This window comes from Bactrocera oleae, chromosome 4 (genome assembly GCF_042242935.1).
Source record: "Bactrocera oleae isolate idBacOlea1 chromosome 4, idBacOlea1, whole genome shotgun sequence".
Lineage (NCBI taxonomy): Eukaryota > Metazoa > Arthropoda > Insecta > Diptera > Tephritidae > Bactrocera > Bactrocera oleae.
Genome location: NC_091538.1, coordinates 44,196,753 through 44,216,439, shown reverse-complemented (window position 1 = coordinate 44,216,439; position 19,687 = coordinate 44,196,753). Strand labels below are relative to the sequence as shown.

Genomic DNA, 19,687 nt, shown 5'->3' with positions numbered 1-19,687 from the left:
TCACACTGTTTTGGAAACTCATAATACATCACACCCTTCTGATCTCACCAAATACATGGCATTACCTTCGGGTCATGGCTGGTTGGCCTAGGTTCACATATGATTTTTTGCGTTTGGGTTGCCGTAATAGATCCATTCTTCTTCACCAGTCTGAATTCAATGCACAAACGATATCCTTTTGTAGCGTTCAAGCAGCATTTCTGTCATGCCAAATCGTCCTTCAAAGTATCTTGGTTCTGATTCGTGTGGCATTCAATTTCCTTGCTTTTGAATGTATGCAACTGCTTTTAAACGTTTTGAAATCACTCCGAAAGATTTTGCGAACTCTTCATCGAGTAATGCTACCAATTGTCATCATCTTCAATCATTCAAACCACTTTTGGCACAGTCGCTCAGCGAGAGCTTCTTCACTATAAACTTCCTCCAAAATAGGATGACTTCCGATTGAGGTTTCCTTCATATTTAAGTAATGAAGAAAAATTTCGCTAAAAAACACTTTTACAGGCACAAAGTTCAACATATTTCAGTAAAAAAATTATTGTTGTTTTCGATTCAAATGAATGACTCTTACTGAACAAGACGAATAAGAAGACTAAAGAACCGTAGCTTTCCTACTCATGTTCGGAATATTGGAACATTGGAATAATAATCTCGTTATGTTTTACTAATTCTAGACTCTAACTTACCTTACCTAAGTTCTGAAACGACTTAATCGGTTACTGATCTTTAGATAACTATTATGTTCTAGGGGACCGCAGAAAAAGAGCTAGCAACTCTGCATATACCTAAATTCACGTACCGATATTTCACAATAATCTCCTTCAATTCATTTAAAAATACTGTAGTAATCTATTAGGCTTTTGAAATAAATGATTTTCTCTTGAAATATGTATCTAGAAGGAACCACGTAGCAGAACTAACATATTGAAAAAAAAATAATTATTCTCACCATAAATGGAATAGTGTGACAAACAATTTATTGCTTTGAGATTATAGAGATAATTACTCTTATCTCAATACTACTCAATACTTTAAACACTTCATTAAATTATTACAAATTAGAAACAGTTTTTAGAATGGTTTTTTAATTGTCTCGCATCACCGTTACTCATTGCGAAAATAACGTATGTTTATTCATCTCATTTGTATAAATTACTCGAATAGCCACATTTGTGACCAAATCATGTTTACATGTAATTGAGGTTATCGATTGGCGGTGTTTGCCGCTTTGACTTTGGCTGCTGCTTCCTTTAATGCTGAGAGTTCCAACGCCACCGTCCACACTATGCACCGCTACCACAATTGCTGCTGCTAGTGCTTGCGGTCACTCTTGTTGTTGCTGTTGGACGTTGTTCTTATTGTTGATATCAGCAATTCTCCCACCTACACACATACATACATACATACGTACATGTGTGCATATGTACTTAGCATATACTTCTGTCAGCGTCCATACAGCAATTGCTGTTGACGCGTTTGTTGCTGCTCGAAACAGACAACGAAACGGCGCAGCGTCGAAACAATTCATTAAATGGTGTATTTGTGGCACTTTGTAATATACCCAAAGTTCAAGTGAATCTTCACTCGCAAGCCACACCAAAGTGTTCAAGACTTACTTTTGGTATAAATATTCCTGTTCATTCTGCTTGCCACACAGTATACAACAAACACTTTTCAAGTGCTGTGTGTGGTGTGTCGCCTGAACATTCGCGTTTTCATTGTGTCAAGAGTGATATCCTTGCAACTACCTAGACCTACCAACCTAGAAATATCCTGCTTGTGTGGAAACATAAAAGTTAATAATGAAAATAATTGTAAGTTTAAAAAAAAATTTGAGAAAATTTACAAGGATATTCGTCGGAAAAAAATTAAAAATAAATATTGTGAAAAGATCGCTTTGTGAGCTGAGAAAATGTGTGGTTAAAATGAGAAGGAAAATGTCGTGCCGAAGAAATTTACGATTAATCGAAAACGTCAGTTACAGCCGTCTAGGGATAGCATTTTTAAAAACTTCATTCTCCCGTCATTAATAAGGCTCACTTAAAAGCAATATTTTTAGTTGGTAAAACAAGTTATTTTGTATATATACACTCTAAGGCGGGAAATATGGGGATAAGGTCCACTTTTAGCTAATATATAACCGATGAAAGTTTTAAGTAATTGCAGTCTTAGCTTATAATTGCTTCCTATCTGTCAAATTTCTCTTTCTTCTGTTGTCTCTAGAATATTCTTGGATAACTTTTCTGAATATATAGGGTAAGGATTCACGTTAATTAAGAGTCTATGTGCAATACTAACAATGACAGGAAATGACTGTTAGTATCTAATCAAATATTACGCAATGATTCTTCTTCTCTTCCTTCTTTCCCGAGTAATTTAGTTCAAGTTCTTCGTTTCTTGTTGACGCCAATTCGAAAGACAAATAGAAAATTTGAAAATAAACACCTGTTTTACTTAATTATTAGCTACAACCAAATCTTTGTCAAATTGAATATTTTCGGAATTTGCATTAATTTTAATAAGTTCTTACCAAGCTGTAGGTTTTAGTTTTCTAAAATATCATTTGCAATTGCCAAGCCAGAAAAGCTACCATAGTTGGGGCTTAGTCATCTAGTCATCTAATAGTAAAAATCAAGAAAACAGCGGATTCATGTCCGTGTAGTAGCATGGATATACTAGGACGAAATTAGTATCAGAGACATAAATGAATCGGGATAATTTTCGAAATAGTATAAATGAAACATAATATACACATTTTGTAATGAAGTTAATTTTATTTAGTAATGCAAATATTAAACGAACGACATAGAAAATTTTATTTGAAATATTAGGTAAAATAAAAAGTTCGTTCGGTTTTTTAATTGATTTTTCAAAAGATGATAACTTTGTGTACATTTGTGAAGACTACGTCCCTATTGCCAAAAAACTCGGAGAGCCAATTTTCACAGGCCTCTCTTGAGGCCAACTTCTTATCATTAAGCGCGTTTGCCGTGGACAGGAAAAGATGGTAATCACTTGGTGCCAGGTCCGGACTATAAGGTGGGTGCATTAGAACCTCCCATCCGAGCTCCAGAAGCTTCTGGCGAGCCACCAAAGACGTGTGTGGCCTGGCGTTGTCCTGATGGAACACAGTTCGGCCTCTGTGGATCAAAGATGGCCTCTTCTGGATGAGTGCTGCCTTCAAGCGGTTCAGTTGTTGGCAGTAGAGGGCCGAATTGAGCGTTTGGCCATAAGGGAGCAGCTCGCAGTAGATGATTCCTTGCCCATCCCACCAAACACACAGCAAAACCTTCCTGGCCATCAATCAGGTCTTGGCCACCATCTGGGCCGCTTCCCCGAGCTTTGACCACGACCGTTTGCGCTCGATGTTGTCATAAGTGACCCATTTTTCATCGCCAGTCACAATCCACTTCAGAAATGGGTCGATTTTGTTGCGATTCTGCAGCGATTTGCAGATGGAAATTCGGTCCATCATGTTTTTTGCGTTAGTTCGTGTGACAACCAAACATCGAGCTCTTTTTTGAATCCAAGGTTATGCAAATGGTTCCAAACGGTTTTCTGGCTTATCTTTAGTTCCTCAGCAATTAAATAAGTGCTCACGGAACAGTCTGTTTCCACTATTTCCATGATTTTATCGCAATTTTCGACGACAGGCCTCCCGACGCGTGGTGCATCTTTGACATCGAAATTACCGGAACGGAACCTAGCAAATCACTTTCGTGCTACACGTTCGTTTACAGTATCGGGCCCAAACTAAATTAATGTTTTCAGCCGCTTTGGCTGCTTTTTCGCTTTGATCGAAGAAAAATTGTAAAATATATCGAATTTTCTCTTTGTTGGTGTCCATCTTTGACGAGCGCCCACAACGAACTGAAGGTAAACTTTTAGCGCAAATAAACACGTTTTCAGCGCCGTATAGTATACCATGATGCGACACGTAACACTAGTACTATGGACAATAACACCATCTCTTAGATAAAAACCGAACTAGCTTTTTACTTAACTTTACCTTTTATTTTCACACAAGAAATCAAACGATTCGGCCATTGATCAATAGCAGCACACACAGTTTATATCGGTATTGACGAAGCTGCTCGAACTTCCAAATTTTTGAGGAGTAAACGACAGGACATATTCTCGACCTCTGACCACAAACTGTAGTCCAATGACTTCCAAAAGTCCAATAATCTGCAGCTATGAAACCAAGAATATTGCTTTTAAGCCACAGCTGAGTGGTTTTTGCCCTGCATGCTGGAGCAGAACCTTACGGTAAAATTCAATGTTGTCCATCGAAGAGAGTATTGCATAACTGCTTTACTACGCCTTCTAAAACATTCTGTTAGTAATCTTTGTTACAGAATTGATAGCAAGACTGAATACCGTTGCATGATGACACAAGAGAAATTTTTTATGTAATTTTTGTTGTAATTTCAAAGTTTGGATCATTTGTCGCACTTCGTTTAATATCGTTTATTGGTCAGTAAATTTCAATTCCAATAAAATTATCGATATACGCAGACCATCTAAAGCTAAATTAAAAAAAAACTGATGACCATTTGATAATTTATACATAGTATATACATATGCACATAATGCTTCTTTTTTTATTGATAATTGTCCCATTCAGATTAGTTTGTTGATCACCTTGTTGCTCGATGTCATACTGGCGCGACCTCAGGGCCCCACCACCGAACCCATTCCCATAATACGACAAGAGCAAGAGGTCAATTTCGATGGCTCGTACAAGTATTCGTACGAAACCGGCAACGGCATACAAGCAGATGAGGAGGGCTATTTGAAGAATGCGGGCTCCGACGCCGAAGGAACGGTAAGATTTAACAAACTATTTACGAGCATAAAATATTGCTAAATCGAGATGATAAATGCACATGTTAACGTATGACTATAATATATATACAAATTTGCTTGCCACAACAACGATAAATCAATGCAATTGGCGCGCTGGGCAAAATATTCGCTGTAATTAAATAAATTACTACGCTTTGTAGACGCAAATAGCAGTTCACGAACTTGGAACGCACCCATTACTTACATGTCAGAGTACTAAGACAAATTGCTGAAGAAGCGTTTGGTTCAAAGCGCAGCATGCGGCGCAAACGCCGATAGAGATCCGCAACCGCCCAATAAATTGCTGCTGCAAAACGCTTCGTTGTTCGCATGCTGAGAACGTTAGCGTTAGTAAGCGTTTAATCAATGAAATGTGGTTGCTGTCAATGTTGTTGTAATGCAGTGTATTGGTGAGTGTATGTATATGCGCATGAGCTTGGATTTTTCGTTTGGTTGTGGGCGTTTGTCACGTGACTAGAACCAGCGTTGTGGAATATTTAAATGCGATCGTAAGTATATATAATATTATATGTATGTGTGTATGTGAGTAGCTCAATAAGAGAAATAATGTGCACATAAACCACAGCGGCGGGTCATAGCGTGGTCTGCAGATGACGCCACAACTAACACCAACATTAACAAAGCTAAGCAGTAAACCAACTTCGGCGCCTTATTGCTCATTGCGCGCTTCACTTGGCTGATCAATTTCTGCATTAATTCACTAATGTGAGGCCAACACGCTCAACCTGCGCGGGCCGCGTTCGCCTCAAGCGCGCCGAGTGTTTGTCTGTGCCAGCGCTTGTAATTTTTTTTTCTAAGCTTAGCTCTTTCAATACCTGGGCACATAAATTGCGGTGTGGCAAACACGATTCCGGCGCGCATTGTTGCCCAATGATTCACCGCGATTACGAGCGCGCAGTTCAGCGGTTCAGCAATGCGGCAGAGCGACGGTAATCCAGATTGACATTTGGTGGCCATTTACGGTTGCTGCAAACCCACTAACCCACCTTCAGCAACATTGTTGGCAAGTCACGAATTGATGTTAAACAAAAATTAGCACTGAATGCCATTAAGCGCATTATTTTCTTTCAAACATCTTCTAAATGAACTTTCTTTCTTTTTTCTATTGACTTTTCTCACTGCAGTCAGCGCAAGGCTCTTTCTCGTACACCTCACCTGAAGGTGTGCCCATACGCATCACCTATTTGGCCGATGAGAATGGTTTCCAACCGCAAGGCGATCATCTGCCCACTCCACCGCCAATTCCACCAGCCATACAGAAGGCGCTCGCTTACTTGGCCACCGCGCCACCTCCGCAGGACCAGACCAACTCATTTGCGGGCAATCGAAGGGGTTAAAGCGTGTGAGAGGGAGTAATAATAACAACAACAAAGCTGTGAATTTACACTGCTGTATGCAAAACCTATGATTAACACAACATACACACATACATACGCGGGAGAAGACAACTGCACACACGTCTGTAGAAATTTGAAGCCATGAGAGAGCGCAGCGAATATATGAGAGTGGTAAAGGAAAGCTATTATGCCTGTATAATGGACGCTGCCGTGGGATTTACTTTATACGAAAATACTCATTTTATGAAATATACCTAAATGTTTACCACATAATTAAAAATATCTATTGTAATAAAGTTTACACAGTCTAAAAACTTGTATTTAATTGGTCTATAAGGTTAGTTTTATAAGCGAGTGGTATAAGAATGCTACTGTGTCTGATATAATTGTAGTTGCTTATTTTTGAACCAAACTCACCGAACTTGAAAAATAACGGCTACTAATCTTTCCTAATCCATGTTTAGTTATTCTAGGCGGTATTACTTTTGCGCTCGCTCACAACAGGTGTTTTTGATTCGCCGAGCATTGGAGAGTAGTAAATCCAACAAACAGTGCCAGATGATCAAACAAATTGACAGCTCTTGAGGGTTATCCTTGAGTTAAAATATCCTATGTATTTCACTTCTCTCTTTAAAGAAGTAGAACTTGACGATCAAGGTTTTTATGGCAGTTAAACATTGGCTATATTTCTTCTATTTGAACAATTTCATCGGCAATTGTACCGTTGTCTTGAACAATAACCCACGCTAAATTTCATGACGATAGCTCGTCAAGTTAAAAAGTTTTCCATATAAGCGCTTGAACGGTCAGTTTGAGGACAGCTGTATTTTCCAAAGTTCCCACGTTTGCTTCTCTTGACTAATTTATGCGCATAATTTAATTGCTAACGTTTTCGAAAATCGATTATTTCAATTTTTATTTTATGCTTTACTATAAAAGACTACAAGATAATTGAATTGAAACATATTACAAGTACATTTTCTTAATGTCTATCAAATTATGCAAACATTTGAAAAACCAACAATATAAATTTTTCGGAAAAAAATAGAAAAATGGGAAAAATTTCACACTTTCAGAAATAATAAAAACAATTAAGTATCTAAGTAAATATACAAAGTTTTCTTTTTATATATAGAAGCTGTATAGAAGCATTAACATAGTTTCTAGGTGTATAGTTTAATGACTCAAAAACGTAAGTAAACTTAATATTATTTAAAGTTGTTTAACACTTTGTATCTTCTATATATTGACACATATATTTTCAATTAAAGCTCAACATTTTTCAATTTTCGTGAGTTCGAAAATATTTGCATATTTATTTAAAGCTGAACTCATATTGATCGACTCAATTACATTTTTTGCTTTTTCCATTACATCGCAACAAGGTGCTTTTTTGATTACCTGTTTATCATGTCATTATTTATATTAATTGAAAATCTAATTGAAACCATAACTTTTACTAGATAAATGAACAAATGTTTCACTAACAATATATAAATTTATGTTTGTGATACTTGGCTGTTGACGTATATATTATAGTAATTTACTCGTAAGTATTAGTAATTTACAGTTCGAAATCAGCAATAACAGTAAATCGATTAGAAATGTATTTTATTAGACCTTGCATAATTTAATATACTAAGTATAATATTCAATAGACCGGAGAAATGGCTTATGAAATGCCGATAGGTTTGTGTTTATAGCAAAAACAATAAATAAGATGAAATACTTGTATGTACATTAGCGGGTATTAATGTAAATAATACTAAAAGTACCGAAGTGTTGCCAATAAATTATGATTCAGTTGACTTTGATCATTATAGATGCACGTCATTACTTATTAACAGTACGCATTGATTGCAAAAACTCGCTTTGCGCCAACATTCCGATCAACAATGTAGTCATCCTAAATGTACGCTCCATAATTTATAGCATTACAGTTAAATATAGATTCCAAAACAGACAGGTATTGAATAGGGTGTATTCACATTTGTTGGCAAAATAATGAAGCAATTAGTGCTTTGTAAAATTTAAATTTCAAGGGAAATATGTATATTTTTTAAATTTAAAACTTATTAAGGTCGTTTTATTACATGAAGAAAAGAAATCAGCTATTATATACCATACAGATACTCATGATTGGTTCCACTAATCCGAGTAAGTTAACGAGTTGAGTTCGGTTGAAAAAACATTTTTTTTAATAGATTTTATAACCTTAAAGCTTGAAATAGAATAAAATTCTTTCTAGAAAAAGTAGGGGGTAATGAAAATGTTTTTCTTGATTTTTGTATGCTACTTTCTAACACTTGCTCAATCGAATATAGCATGTTCCTTAATTATGCGGAACCTTGTTAATTTTCTTTGTCAAATATCCTGTCTAAGCTCTGAATGAAATAATCTATAGAAAATCTGTTTCAGAAAGTTACTCTGAAGATAATCTCTTCGAACACGCATTAAGCGTGGAAAGTATTATACAATTACTTTTAACGTTGCAAATACCACAATTTAAGACACTGCATAATTATATACATCTTTGAGATTCGTAAAATAGTTGGCAAAAAAACATTATTTTTTTTTCAAAGTTGCGACCCAATTTCTTAGAGGCACTTTTTGTATATGTTTGTCAAAAACTGTGAGAAATATTTTATTAATGCGATTTTACTTTTATTTTCTGCTGAAAAAGTTAGTAATAATTTGACTGTACAGCAAAATCGACTTTTTTTCTATGTATTTGACCGAACGAAATATTTTGGAGACACTGATCAAGAAGTAAAAAAGTGATATCTCGATTTTTCCAAGTTAACCTTCAAAAATTTTCCTTTCAAAATATTCGAAAAGACAATATATATCAAATATTTCTACCGTTTTATACCCTGAACAGGGTATATTAAGTTTGCCATGAAGTTTGAAATAACATAATCGACCACGTTGACGAGCTGAGTCGATTTACACATATCGGTCTGTATACACGCAAACTAGTCCATCAGCTTTTGAGTTATCGATCTCCCCAAGAAGTTGTTCATTGTTCAATCGTCGATATCGGACGACTATAGCATACAGTTGCTATACAAACTGACTAATTAAAATCAATTTCTTGAATGGAAATTTTTGTGAAGGGCATTATAACTTCGATGTAACCGTCCCGGAAAAAATGGTTCTGGCCCAGTCGCTGCAAAATGTCAATAAAACCATTTCTTACATGCTTCAAATTGTCAACATTAGTCCACTTTTAGGACTTTAGACTGACTTAGCCCCTTAATAGAAGCCGTCTATATGGTAAACAACGAATTTTGGAAAATTACACAGGTATGGTAAAGTTGAGTGAGTTTGAAGATTGCAAATATTTGAGGCCAATGTATGAGAGCAAAACTAATATCTTAATTATACTTTTCAACCATACGTACTTAGTTAGCTTACTAAGATTTTTCCGAAGATATTATTTGTAGAACTTTAGAAGAAATGCCGCTTTTAGGCAGTCGAAACCATTTTAGTCACTTTAGCAAACCTGACATAATTAGAGTTAAGACTAGCTAGACTAGTCACGTGATCAAGAAAACTTGCTTAAAGGCGGAATCCTTATTTTCCATCTGGAATTATATTGTTGCATTACCTTATATAACAATTTAAACATTAAGTTAATCATATTAAGTACCTTGCGCCATTTTGATGCCACCACTTTTCGACGACTATATGTAAACAAATATGTAGCATACATAAATATATATAATAACGGATACTTTACACCAACACTACTGAATATACAATAAATACGAAAGACATTGCAATGGGAGAAGTAACGCACTCTACAATATGGTTGCTACAAAACCGTTGCTAAAGCCTAGAATGAGTTTCATAATTTTTGATTGCACATCTTTTCAACTCATCAGAACTGGTGCACCATCAACATCAATATCAACATCGTAAAATGCGACACTTTATTGTTGCAAGTAAATGCGTTCAATTAAACGAGATTTCTGCAACCGTTCCTTTTACTCGTAATTCCGTAAGCTGGTGGACAACAATGACTCGCACAGAAACGCAACCAGCCACTAAAATAATGGTGCGCCTATAAAAGCAACAGCAACTAATTTTCACATTCATTTCATATACTTAAAGCGTGAAAATATCATCATGTGGCCGAAAGTAAAGGTAAGTACGCACGTCACAATTCAGGATTACAGCGCAGATAATCAGGATAGCCACGGTTGATTCTTCCACACAGCTAGCCGGCTTAGTAGGCGTAGCGGCACTCGTCGCTATTGCAAGTGCACAGAATGATGGACGTTATCGTCCTACGCCCGTCCTGCCCTATTATCAGCGCTCACGTACGACCCGTCTCCGTCCTACTGTCATTAGTGACGGTCGTTATCGTCCGAGTAATGATGGTCGTTATAGAGGGGTGAACGATGGACGTTATCGCGGTGGCAATGATGGCAAGTATGTGCATCAAGATGTGCCGTATGTACATAACGATCGTGCCGGTGGGCAATATGAAGCCGATAAGAACCGGTTTAGACCCGGCAGAGGTGACGTCGGTGGCGCAGGTACGTTCGGTGGAGGTAGGCGGGCATCTGCGAGAGGTAATGCGCTGGGTTCAACGGGATTAGCTGATAATCGCGCGAATTTAGCAACACGAACGTCAATAACACGAAGACCGACACCGAAATCCACGATAGTTACACCAGCACTAACGAAAGGTAGTGGTACGAGCGAGGGTGGTAGTGGTTGGCGCATCCTGCAGCTTTTCGATAAAGAGGAAAAAGATGGCTATCATTATATGTAAGGGTTCTCAGTACAACAATAATAATTGAAGAAATCTTTCTTCTAACTCGCATGTCGATTCTATGCAAGTACGCTATACTTAATATAAAAATTGCAAGTTCGCACTGAAAATCCGAGCGCACTTAAAAAATATTCTATAACAAAATTCTAACATTATTTATTCAATTTAACGAGCAGATAGCGAGTAGTTAACAGCAGACTGTTTCTGTTACATTTACTTCACTGTTTATAAACATTATGTATTCGCATCACATCACAGCCGGAAAGTATGCTTTGAATCAGTTCTTAATTTTATTTTTTCCAGTTATGAAACGGAAAATGGCATTTTAGCGGAGGAAAATGGACGCATCGAACAATTAGCTCCGGAAAAAGAAGGTTTGCGTTCGACGGGCTTTTACGAGTATACCGGCGATGTTGGTGTGCTTTACCGTGTCGATTATGTGGCCGACGACAATGGCTTTGTGGCGCGAGGTGCGCATATCCCTACTCCACCACCATATGTAGCCAAATTATTGGCGTACTTGGCTGCGAACGCCAAGAATTAGTAATTTAAAATTGTTTTAATATTAGTTTCATCAAATGCTCATTTATTCATTCCAAAAGCGGCGGTAAATTGTTTTAATATTTTCTGAAATAAATTTATCTGCATTTTTCGCAGAAATATCAAAATTACCATATACAAGTATACTTGGTTTCAAATCTCTAACAGAAAGGGCCAAGTACTTATCGGAAAATGTGACACTAATTTTAGAGAAATAACTAGCAACACATCATGATATTAAACCACTCCTTTCATCCTTATATACTTGTAGACAGTCGATTGTTAATTCGAATGTCAAATATCTTTCGAGTTCACAGCAAATACAGTGACTGATATAAAGTATACCCATTTCCAATATGTGTTCCCCAATAAGAAAATAGACCATTATTGTAGCTTTAAGTTATTATATACCTTAGTTCGAGCTGCTTGTCTTTGTCCTGTTATCCTTGTGCTAGTTGAAAAATTTGAAGTGAAGTCTCTCCTGTCTTCGATTTCCTCAAGAGATGCTTCGGTTCTTAAATTGATGATGCGCGTTGAACTCAGCGGCTATTTTAGAAGGCTGTAACTTAAAACATATTTGATGTATGTTATTTTTAAAGGTATTAACTATCGAAACATAGGTGTCTCTTTATCGAAGTTTCGACTCTTCTACGAATGTAGACACGATTTAATGAGCCCTATAACCTCTTCCCACAGTACACTCTACATATAAAAGACTTCATAGATTTCTTCACACCAATTTTATTATTCGTTTTCCAATTTTGTTTCAGTCCAGTGGAGATTTAATAGAATCGCACAGATTGTAGTCGGTAGCAGACTTAACATGTTAATATAGGAAAAAATTTTCATTGGACCGTTCGATGGATTCCTTAGAATTTTTTTACGGATGAACAGTAAAGCTGCGGGCCTTGTTCGTTTAAGCACCTACAATTTAATTATTTCTCTAAGGAAATGCATTGTCATATTAGGTTTCTTTCTTAAGAACTCTTCCATCTACTACACTGCATACGCGTGTTGGATATTTTCCCGTTGCAACGAAGAACGAAAGAAACTTTTTTATATACTGAACAGGGTATATTTAGTTTTCCCCGAAGCTTGTAACATCCAGAAGGAAACGTCGGAGACCCTATACAATGTATACATATTGTATATGATCAGCCTGATGAACTGAGTTGATGTAGCCATGTCTGTCCATCTGTCTGTATATATACAAATTAGTCCTTCAGTTTTTAAGCTAGCGATATACAATTTTGCACCTGTCCTTTTCTCACTAAGAAGCTGCTCATTTTTCGGAATGGTCAATATCGAACCACTATAGCATATTGCTGCCATACAAACTAAACAATCAAAACAAAGTCTTTATATGGAAAACTTTTTTTATTTGATAAAATATCCTCACGAAATTTGGCACTAATTATTATCATCCAAGGTAACATTATACTCTTCGAACATATTTTTCGGACTACTATAGCATATAGTTTCCATTGTAATTTTTACTCAAGTTACGGACAGACAGTCACCCGGATTTCAACTCGTCTCTTCATCCTAATCATTTATATATACATAACCCTATATCTAACTCGATTAGTTTTAGGTGATACAAACAGCCGTTAGGTGAACAAAACTATTATACTCTGTAGCAACAGGTTGCGAGAGTATAAAAATTATCTAGAATCCATTTTAGACAAATAACTTTAGCTGCCGAAAACTATAATTATTGAATACGATAGTTCAAAAAATATTTCTGACTTTGTGACCTATTGGAAAATATCCTTGGGAAATATTAACAGATTTTAGTAAATACTTCTTCTACGCAAGCCACGAACACATATAAAAAATTAAAGAAATACTTCTCAATACACGAACTTTTTTCACAAGAGCATTCAGCTTAAAAGAGCGTAATTCGGAAATTTAAAGAATAGCTTGTTTAACACAAAAGTTTGATGAAGTTTCCATAACACTGGTTAACAAAATGTTAACTCTTTCACATGAAAACTCAAATAAAATTTTGAGAATATAGGGGCCACTAATCAACAATATGTGAATGAAAAAACACGTCAGGTTCCAGACATATATTTTCTTAAAAAGTACAAACATCAGCTACATTTAGAGAAAGTATTCCCTAATATAGAAAAAATACTTATGATTTTCGTATTTGGCTTCTGGAAAGTCTTTAGCAAGTCTTCAACAATAATTTGCCTGCATTCGTGCTTTCCATTTCCCTTGATAGCGCTTCTTCTTTAAGGAAATGTCCTGATGAAACCTCTCGCCTTATTCGCCACTCACAGCACCCAAATTTGCTGGAAAATTGAGTCGAGCATAGATATTTTTATAGAGTTATTACGTTCACAAAACTTTTCTAGACGAGATTTTCCTGATCTTTCAGTTTTTCTTTAACATTCTAATCCTCTATAAGTTGCCGTATTTGTGACCTACAAATATCCGCATTTTAATTTTTCTCTTTGAGATGTACAAATTTCCTGCCATTGGATAATCGTGATTTTCTGATCGATTTGAATGGTTTGGCACAGGCCCCAAGACAAGTTTACGTACTGGGTAGTGTGTTTTGACTTGGTTTTAATGCCTTTTGTTTGAGTCAAATAAAAATAACAATCACTTAGATGGTCCTTAGGATCGAGCCAAATCATTGGTATAAATATAATGGCATATGTCTCGGTTGTTGTCTCGCATAAGTTACACAATTTATCTTGATTCCTCACAGGATAGTCTAGTCACGAAATAGTCTAAGTAGTGTTCAGTGAATCACGTGAATATACGACGCTGACGTTTAAAAGGTCGTTAGAACTATTCGTGGCATGTTTACATTTTAGCAAACTTATATATGATATAAGTTAGTCGAATGCAATAGTTATGCAATCAAATACTTAACTTCATTTTATTTACAAACAGACACGTATATAAGGTTAGAAATGAAAATGTAGCTGTAACACAAAAACTGTGTGTGTGACAAAAACAGTGTTTGCCAGTGTAATTAACACAAAAGGCGCATCATTCTTCACAGCGGTGTTAATATCAGAACTTCCATCAGATTAAAGCATCCAACTAGTAGAACATCCGGAGTCTTCAATCAGCACCCAATTATACATCAGGCAGGCTGAAAAGTTCGTACCATATTCTTTAATTCTGAGTGCAGGAAAAAGTTGCTGAAGCCACACCTGCACTGCTCAAGTAATAAGTATTGTCTGCGTATTCAGGAATTTATGATACGATACATAGGTTTTTAACTTATACAGTATCCACTTTGCAAAAAACTTTCGGTTACCCAACTATTCATTAAAGATTTGTTCTTTGTTATCTTTATAGTGTCAATTACTTCGACTAAACTGATTTTCCTTATTCAATGGCTAATGGAAGGAGAGCATGAATAATATTCAATTTTTATCTATTGTATTTTGTTTTATAAAATTCAAAATTTGTTTTTTAGGTCTAACAACAAAACATATATGTTCAATTCTACTGACACCTTCTGAAGGAAATGTTAATAGCTTAAAATTTAGCGCTGCAATGGTTTTTGAATTTTTTGACATTTTACTTATATTATTTTATCAATCGTTATAGCAATTTATACCTGATTTCTATATAAATATACATTTAGCAATTGTTACAATAATATAAATGTTAAAAAAGTTTAGAGCACAACCTTTCAGGTGAACTCATTTCAAAGGTAAAGAGGTCTTCAAATCGACTCGGCAATCGGAGAAGAAAAGTGAAGATCAGCTAAACATTTGGCAATGATGAAAGATCTAAACTATTACGTATTGACATTTTTAAAAAAAATATTTTAAGTTCCAGTGTTTACAGGCACAGTATAAATATATTACAAGAGTGATAATTAGTAGCAAGAAAAATAAAAGGTTTTTGACCAGAGTAAATGCTGTCTTTTTACGTTAGTGTTGGCAACACATTTGTCTGAATGTAATCGAGCACATCACTTATAGTCGCTTGAATGTTGAATTGCTATAAAAATAAAATGTGTAAGAATAACACGAAAACAAAAACACAAAGTATGTGTGTATTTGCTTACACTCGGAGCATTTAGCTCATTGTCATTCGTATATTTCACATTATAGATATCATCTTGGTACTCGCCCGAGACATGCACATTAGTCGTATCTCCTTCCGTTGTTTCCTCTGTCGCAGTCGATTCCGTATCAGCATTCACATCTACTGAAAAAAATTTGTATCATTCAAAAAAACAACTTATTTTACTCTCCCCCTTACCATAATCCGCAGGCCACAGTTGGTTTTCATACTTGTAGTCGTAATGCATCTTTACGTCATCGTCCTTCACCCACTCGAACTGCACGATTTGCCAACCACTGCCATCATAATTGAAATCTATAGAGAAGCGCAAGTGATCCTTCGGTCCCAATTGGAAGCCATTCGGCGTGCCGAACTGATGCGGCGGCAGACCACGATCATCGTGAACGTACATCTGGCCACGATCCCCATAACCACCGTTATAAGGCACTTTAACATGATGATATTTCCCACTTTCGTCGGGTATATACTTCCCACGATCAGCACCATGCAACTTGGGTATGTAACGGCCATTACGCAGTGGATTAATCCGGACGGCGTTTGTCTCCGTGCCTTGAGGACGACATTGGGCCTTTTGTACAAAATATAGCAATGAAATGACTAGAGTTGTGTGTATGGAAAAATACGAAAACATATTTGCACGCAGGATAAAAGTAAATAACTAAGATTTAATTTTCGAATTATCAAGTATACGCCACGAAGGCCGCGCGATTCGACGCCTGCAACTGTTCACACGTTACTGAACTACGAAATTGCTGCAACATTGCATGCGGGTTTCCTTTTTGTTGGTATTTATTCTCATTAGCTAAGCAAATATTTTCTCGAATTTATTAACTCGCACAATTATGGCGCTTGATTAGTGGAGCGCCACTATTGAATTTAAACGCTGTGAATTATGTGCGTCTGTCTTGTCCCCAGCTGATAGCTTGTCATTGACACTCACTGATTTATAAAGGGTCTTTCGAAATGAGCGCATGTTGAAAATTCTTCGGTTAAATTTACCAAGGATCTCACATGAATGCAAGTAAACCGCACACATATGATCACATATGAGCGTTATCCCGGTATATTTGACCATAAAGAGTCCTTTAACAAAAAATTACAAGGTGAAATTTAACAGAATCAAATGTCCGGCTGAACTCAGTTATTGGCTAGTTCCAGATGATTCAATTTGGCGAAGAACTAATCAGCTCCTCTAACGAGCGCCCACTAAACTCTTTGAAAGTATGGTACTTTGATACACCGTTGAATAGCAATAGTTAACTTTTTTTTTTTTTGGTTTCGAGCTAACTTTCTGCTAATATGACAAATTCTGCATCTGTTATGTTACACATATTATAAACAAGCACCAACAAAATATCGACTCGACCTTTTTGAAAAACCCCTTATAAATTTATAATGAAAATATTTTATTCAACCCGTTGCGAAAAAATTTATATTATTCTATGAGATAATTATACGTCCATAAAGAAGAACTGCACCGCGTCTAAAAAAGAAGTGTTGGCAAATTTGGGACTATGAACAAGGTCTAATAGTTGTACGAACTAAATTTAAAATTCGTACACATCTTAAATTGCTATCAAGTAAATAGTTTGTGTTTACGAACACACAACCCTCCAAGCTTTCCGGTTTCGGGATCCGAGTAAGCAAGAGTTTATGTTTCCCCTTCTTAAATGACATGATGATGATGAGATGGCATTGAGTCTGTTTTGACCTTTCTTGTTAGCTTGAAACATTTAAAGCTTGTGTTGAGAATATACTTTTCCAGGAGGGTTATTGTCTGGACTTTTAACTCTATTGGAATGTCAGAAATGTTTTCAAAAACAGTGTTTCAGAGCAAAAATTTACTACAAACAATTTATAAAGCTTAGGCACATTTATGAATATTTTCGAGGCAATCTAGGGATTTTTATGGGGACTTTGCAGAAAATTATATCTTAGAAAACCTCGAGACGAAATTTGTACTCATCGTACCTCCTATCTGTTCTGTCCTAATTTGACCACCTGGTTGCCATTTCCACTAAAGCCTCGTCAGTCAAAGCTATTTTCGTTGTAATACCTAAGTTTATTAGATATATACTCCGATTTGTTTAATTTAAGCTCAATAAGATAAAGTAATGTAACTTCGTATCGTCTTTTGCAACACTGGAAAACAGCAATGATATTTAAGACTGTATACGTGTGTGTGTATTAATTATCACTTGAAGACGAAACACATAGTCATTTAATACGAAAATTATTACGCGTGAAGTGGCATGGAATGCGAAACAATGTTTTCAAGCCTGCTTGCAGTTGAATACGAACATGCTGAAGTACACTTGCACAATTACATATACACACATAACTGTGTATTTAAGAATATATTTGACAGTTCGCGGTGTTGTTGTAACAACAAATTCATATTTTTCCAATCGGTCTAATTAATGTGACGCCTCCGGATTAGAGATTGAAAGTAATGTGTTTGTTTCGTACATCTAAAGTCGTATTTTTAGTGGAGAATTCCATAAATAGATATATTTTCGAATTGCCCAGGAATGACGCATCATAATTTCAGGTTGCGCTGGTGAAAAACAATTACTTTTTAGATATCTATATTTAGTAGGATAGAGAAATATAAATACAAATTAAGGAACTAATAACTTTAACATGAATAATATGGAGCTGGGGTAATGTAGATTTCTCCCATGTTCGGAAACAAACTATAGTATATCCAGGATAATATGTTCACCTTAAATTGTTAAGATATAATATATTGTATATTCCGAGATATAAAAGTATGCGGTATAAAGCAAACTGGATGTTTGAAAACCCTTGTATAATATATAAAGAGACTTGTAAAAGCATTGACCCGCTTTTAAAAATTCTTCACTCCATTGCGCATTATTATCAGGAAAAGAAGCACTCTGAACTTTCCTAAGATATTTTCAGTAAAGGTCAGTCCGATTTCTACCATCATCATGAATTTTTCTAAGTTATTTTTCGATATCTGTATTTATATCACTCAAAAACTTGTGCTAGTGATAAAGTGAACTTCGCAAAATACTTCTGCAATATTTTCAACGATTCCATAGTGGTGATTTAATTGGAAACACAAAATTTATTTATTTAATAAGTTGAATAAAGTTATTCTTCCTACGAATTCTTCTTAAAATTTAATATGAAATCGGATATCCCTAACATTTTTAAACGTCCGCTAAGGGTTTTGGCATGGAATATACAAGCTTAGAAGTTTCTGTCGAAGGTATGTAAGCCCATTCCTCATGCAACCCATCCTTGAGCATATCCTTTGAGGTAATTATGCGTTGGCGGCTTTACGTACCAGTGAATCTCACAGGCGCTATTTGGGATTAAAATCTGGTGATTCTGGTGGTGTTTGGAGCTGCTTGGGGAAGTTATAAAGTCTACTATGTCTGCTTTAAGCTTCGGGTCGTTATTCTGTAGTAAAATAGAAGTCACTTCTAAAAAAAAATCTACTGCTCTTTGCTTCAAACTTATTTTTAGTGGACTCTATAAATTCAATTTGGCCCACACAGTTACTAGCTATGCACCCCCAGATCATTGCTTCTTCACCACCGTTCTTCACAGTATACATCGAGATTTTCTTATCGAGTGCCGTGCCCGTTTTCACCATAAAATCTTACGCCTTTTGATTCCAAAGACGCAAAACATGCTCTCATCGGAAAAAATAACTTTCTGTTAAAACTCCCAGGACTTATTTAAGTGCTCTTTCGCGACAACAGTATGCACTTACCTATTGACAAGCGATATGAATGACTTTTTGGAAGTTTTTTAATTTAGCGAATGGTGTCAGTGCAGTGTAATTTTTTATAATTTTTCTTAATATCTTGATCGATTTCGAATGCACTAAATCGAAGGTTTTGCTCCACAGTTTGTAAAACGTTACCTTGTTTCACGCTGGGCTAGTATTTTTGGCCGCCCTGGACGCGCCGAGATACAAAAACTCCGGTACATTTGTAATTTTTTTATTAGTCTTTGTATGAAAGAATATGTTCTCCCAACAATTCGACCGATTTCAGGGTGTGTTTTCTCTTCTTCGAAAAAGTTTTACCATTATTTTCCTTACAGAGGAGCCTAT

At 36.0% G+C, this 19,687-nt stretch overlaps 3 protein-coding genes across 4 annotated transcripts; 2 read left to right on the top strand and 1 right to left on the bottom strand.

Annotated features, from left to right (window-relative positions):
* Nucleotides 1–1,639: 1,639 nt before the first annotated feature.
* Nucleotides 1,640–6,521, top strand: Cpr49Aa (Cuticular protein 49Aa). The gene is made up of 3 exons (XM_014244004.3): nt 1,640–1,814; nt 4,628–4,828; nt 5,994–6,521. The coding sequence occupies exons 1-3, from the start codon at nt 1,803–1,805 to the stop codon at nt 6,204–6,206; spliced, it is 426 nt and encodes a 141-aa protein (XP_014099479.1). The 5' UTR covers nt 1,640–1,802; the 3' UTR covers nt 6,207–6,521.
* Nucleotides 6,522–10,337: 3,816 nt separating this feature from the next.
* On the top strand, nt 10,338–11,586 carry Cpr49Ab (Cuticular protein 49Ab). The gene is made up of 3 exons (XM_014243549.3): nt 10,338–10,355; nt 10,429–10,985; nt 11,293–11,586. The coding sequence occupies exons 1-3, from the start codon at nt 10,338–10,340 to the stop codon at nt 11,531–11,533; spliced, it is 816 nt and encodes a 271-aa protein (XP_014099024.2). The 3' UTR covers nt 11,534–11,586.
* Nucleotides 11,587–15,301: 3,715 nt separating this feature from the next.
* Nucleotides 15,302–16,368, bottom strand: LOC106624431 (uncharacterized). 2 transcript variants are annotated; one of them, XM_036362663.2, is made up of 3 exons: nt 15,772–16,368; nt 15,575–15,717; nt 15,302–15,507 (listed from the first exon to the last, which is right to left on the bottom strand). In XM_036362663.2, exons 1-3 carry the CDS (start codon nt 16,223–16,225, stop codon nt 15,433–15,435), a joined length of 672 nt encoding a protein of 223 aa, XP_036218556.2. In that variant the 5' UTR covers nt 16,226–16,368; the 3' UTR covers nt 15,302–15,432. The 2 variants fall into 2 exon arrangements, with proteins under 2 accessions (XP_036218556.2, XP_014099639.2); XM_014244164.3 differs by having other exon boundaries at nt 15,575–15,714; nt 15,772–16,366.
* Between the last annotated feature and the right edge of the window lie 3,319 nt (nt 16,369–19,687).

Coding starts and splice junctions, on each gene's coding strand:
- Cpr49Aa (XM_014244004.3), top strand. Junction 4,829..5,993: donor GCTCCGACGCCGAAGGAACG/GTAAGATTTAAC, acceptor TTCTCACTGCAG/TCAGCGCAAGGCTCTTTCTC.
- Cpr49Ab (XM_014243549.3), top strand. Junction 10,986..11,292: donor AAAGATGGCTATCATTATAT/GTAAGGGTTCTC, acceptor TATTTTTTCCAG/TTATGAAACGGAAAATGGCA.
- LOC106624431 (XM_036362663.2), bottom strand. CDS start 16,225: ATGTTTTCGTATTTTTCCATACACACAACTCTAGTCATTTCATTGCTA. Junction 15,718..15,771: donor ACTGTGGCCTGCGGATTATG/GTAAGGGGGAGA, acceptor AATTTTTTTCAG/TAGATGTGAATGCTGATACG. Junction 15,508..15,574: donor ATGAGCTAAATGCTCCGAGT/GTAAGCAAATAC, acceptor TTATTTTTATAG/CAATTCAACATTCAAGCGAC.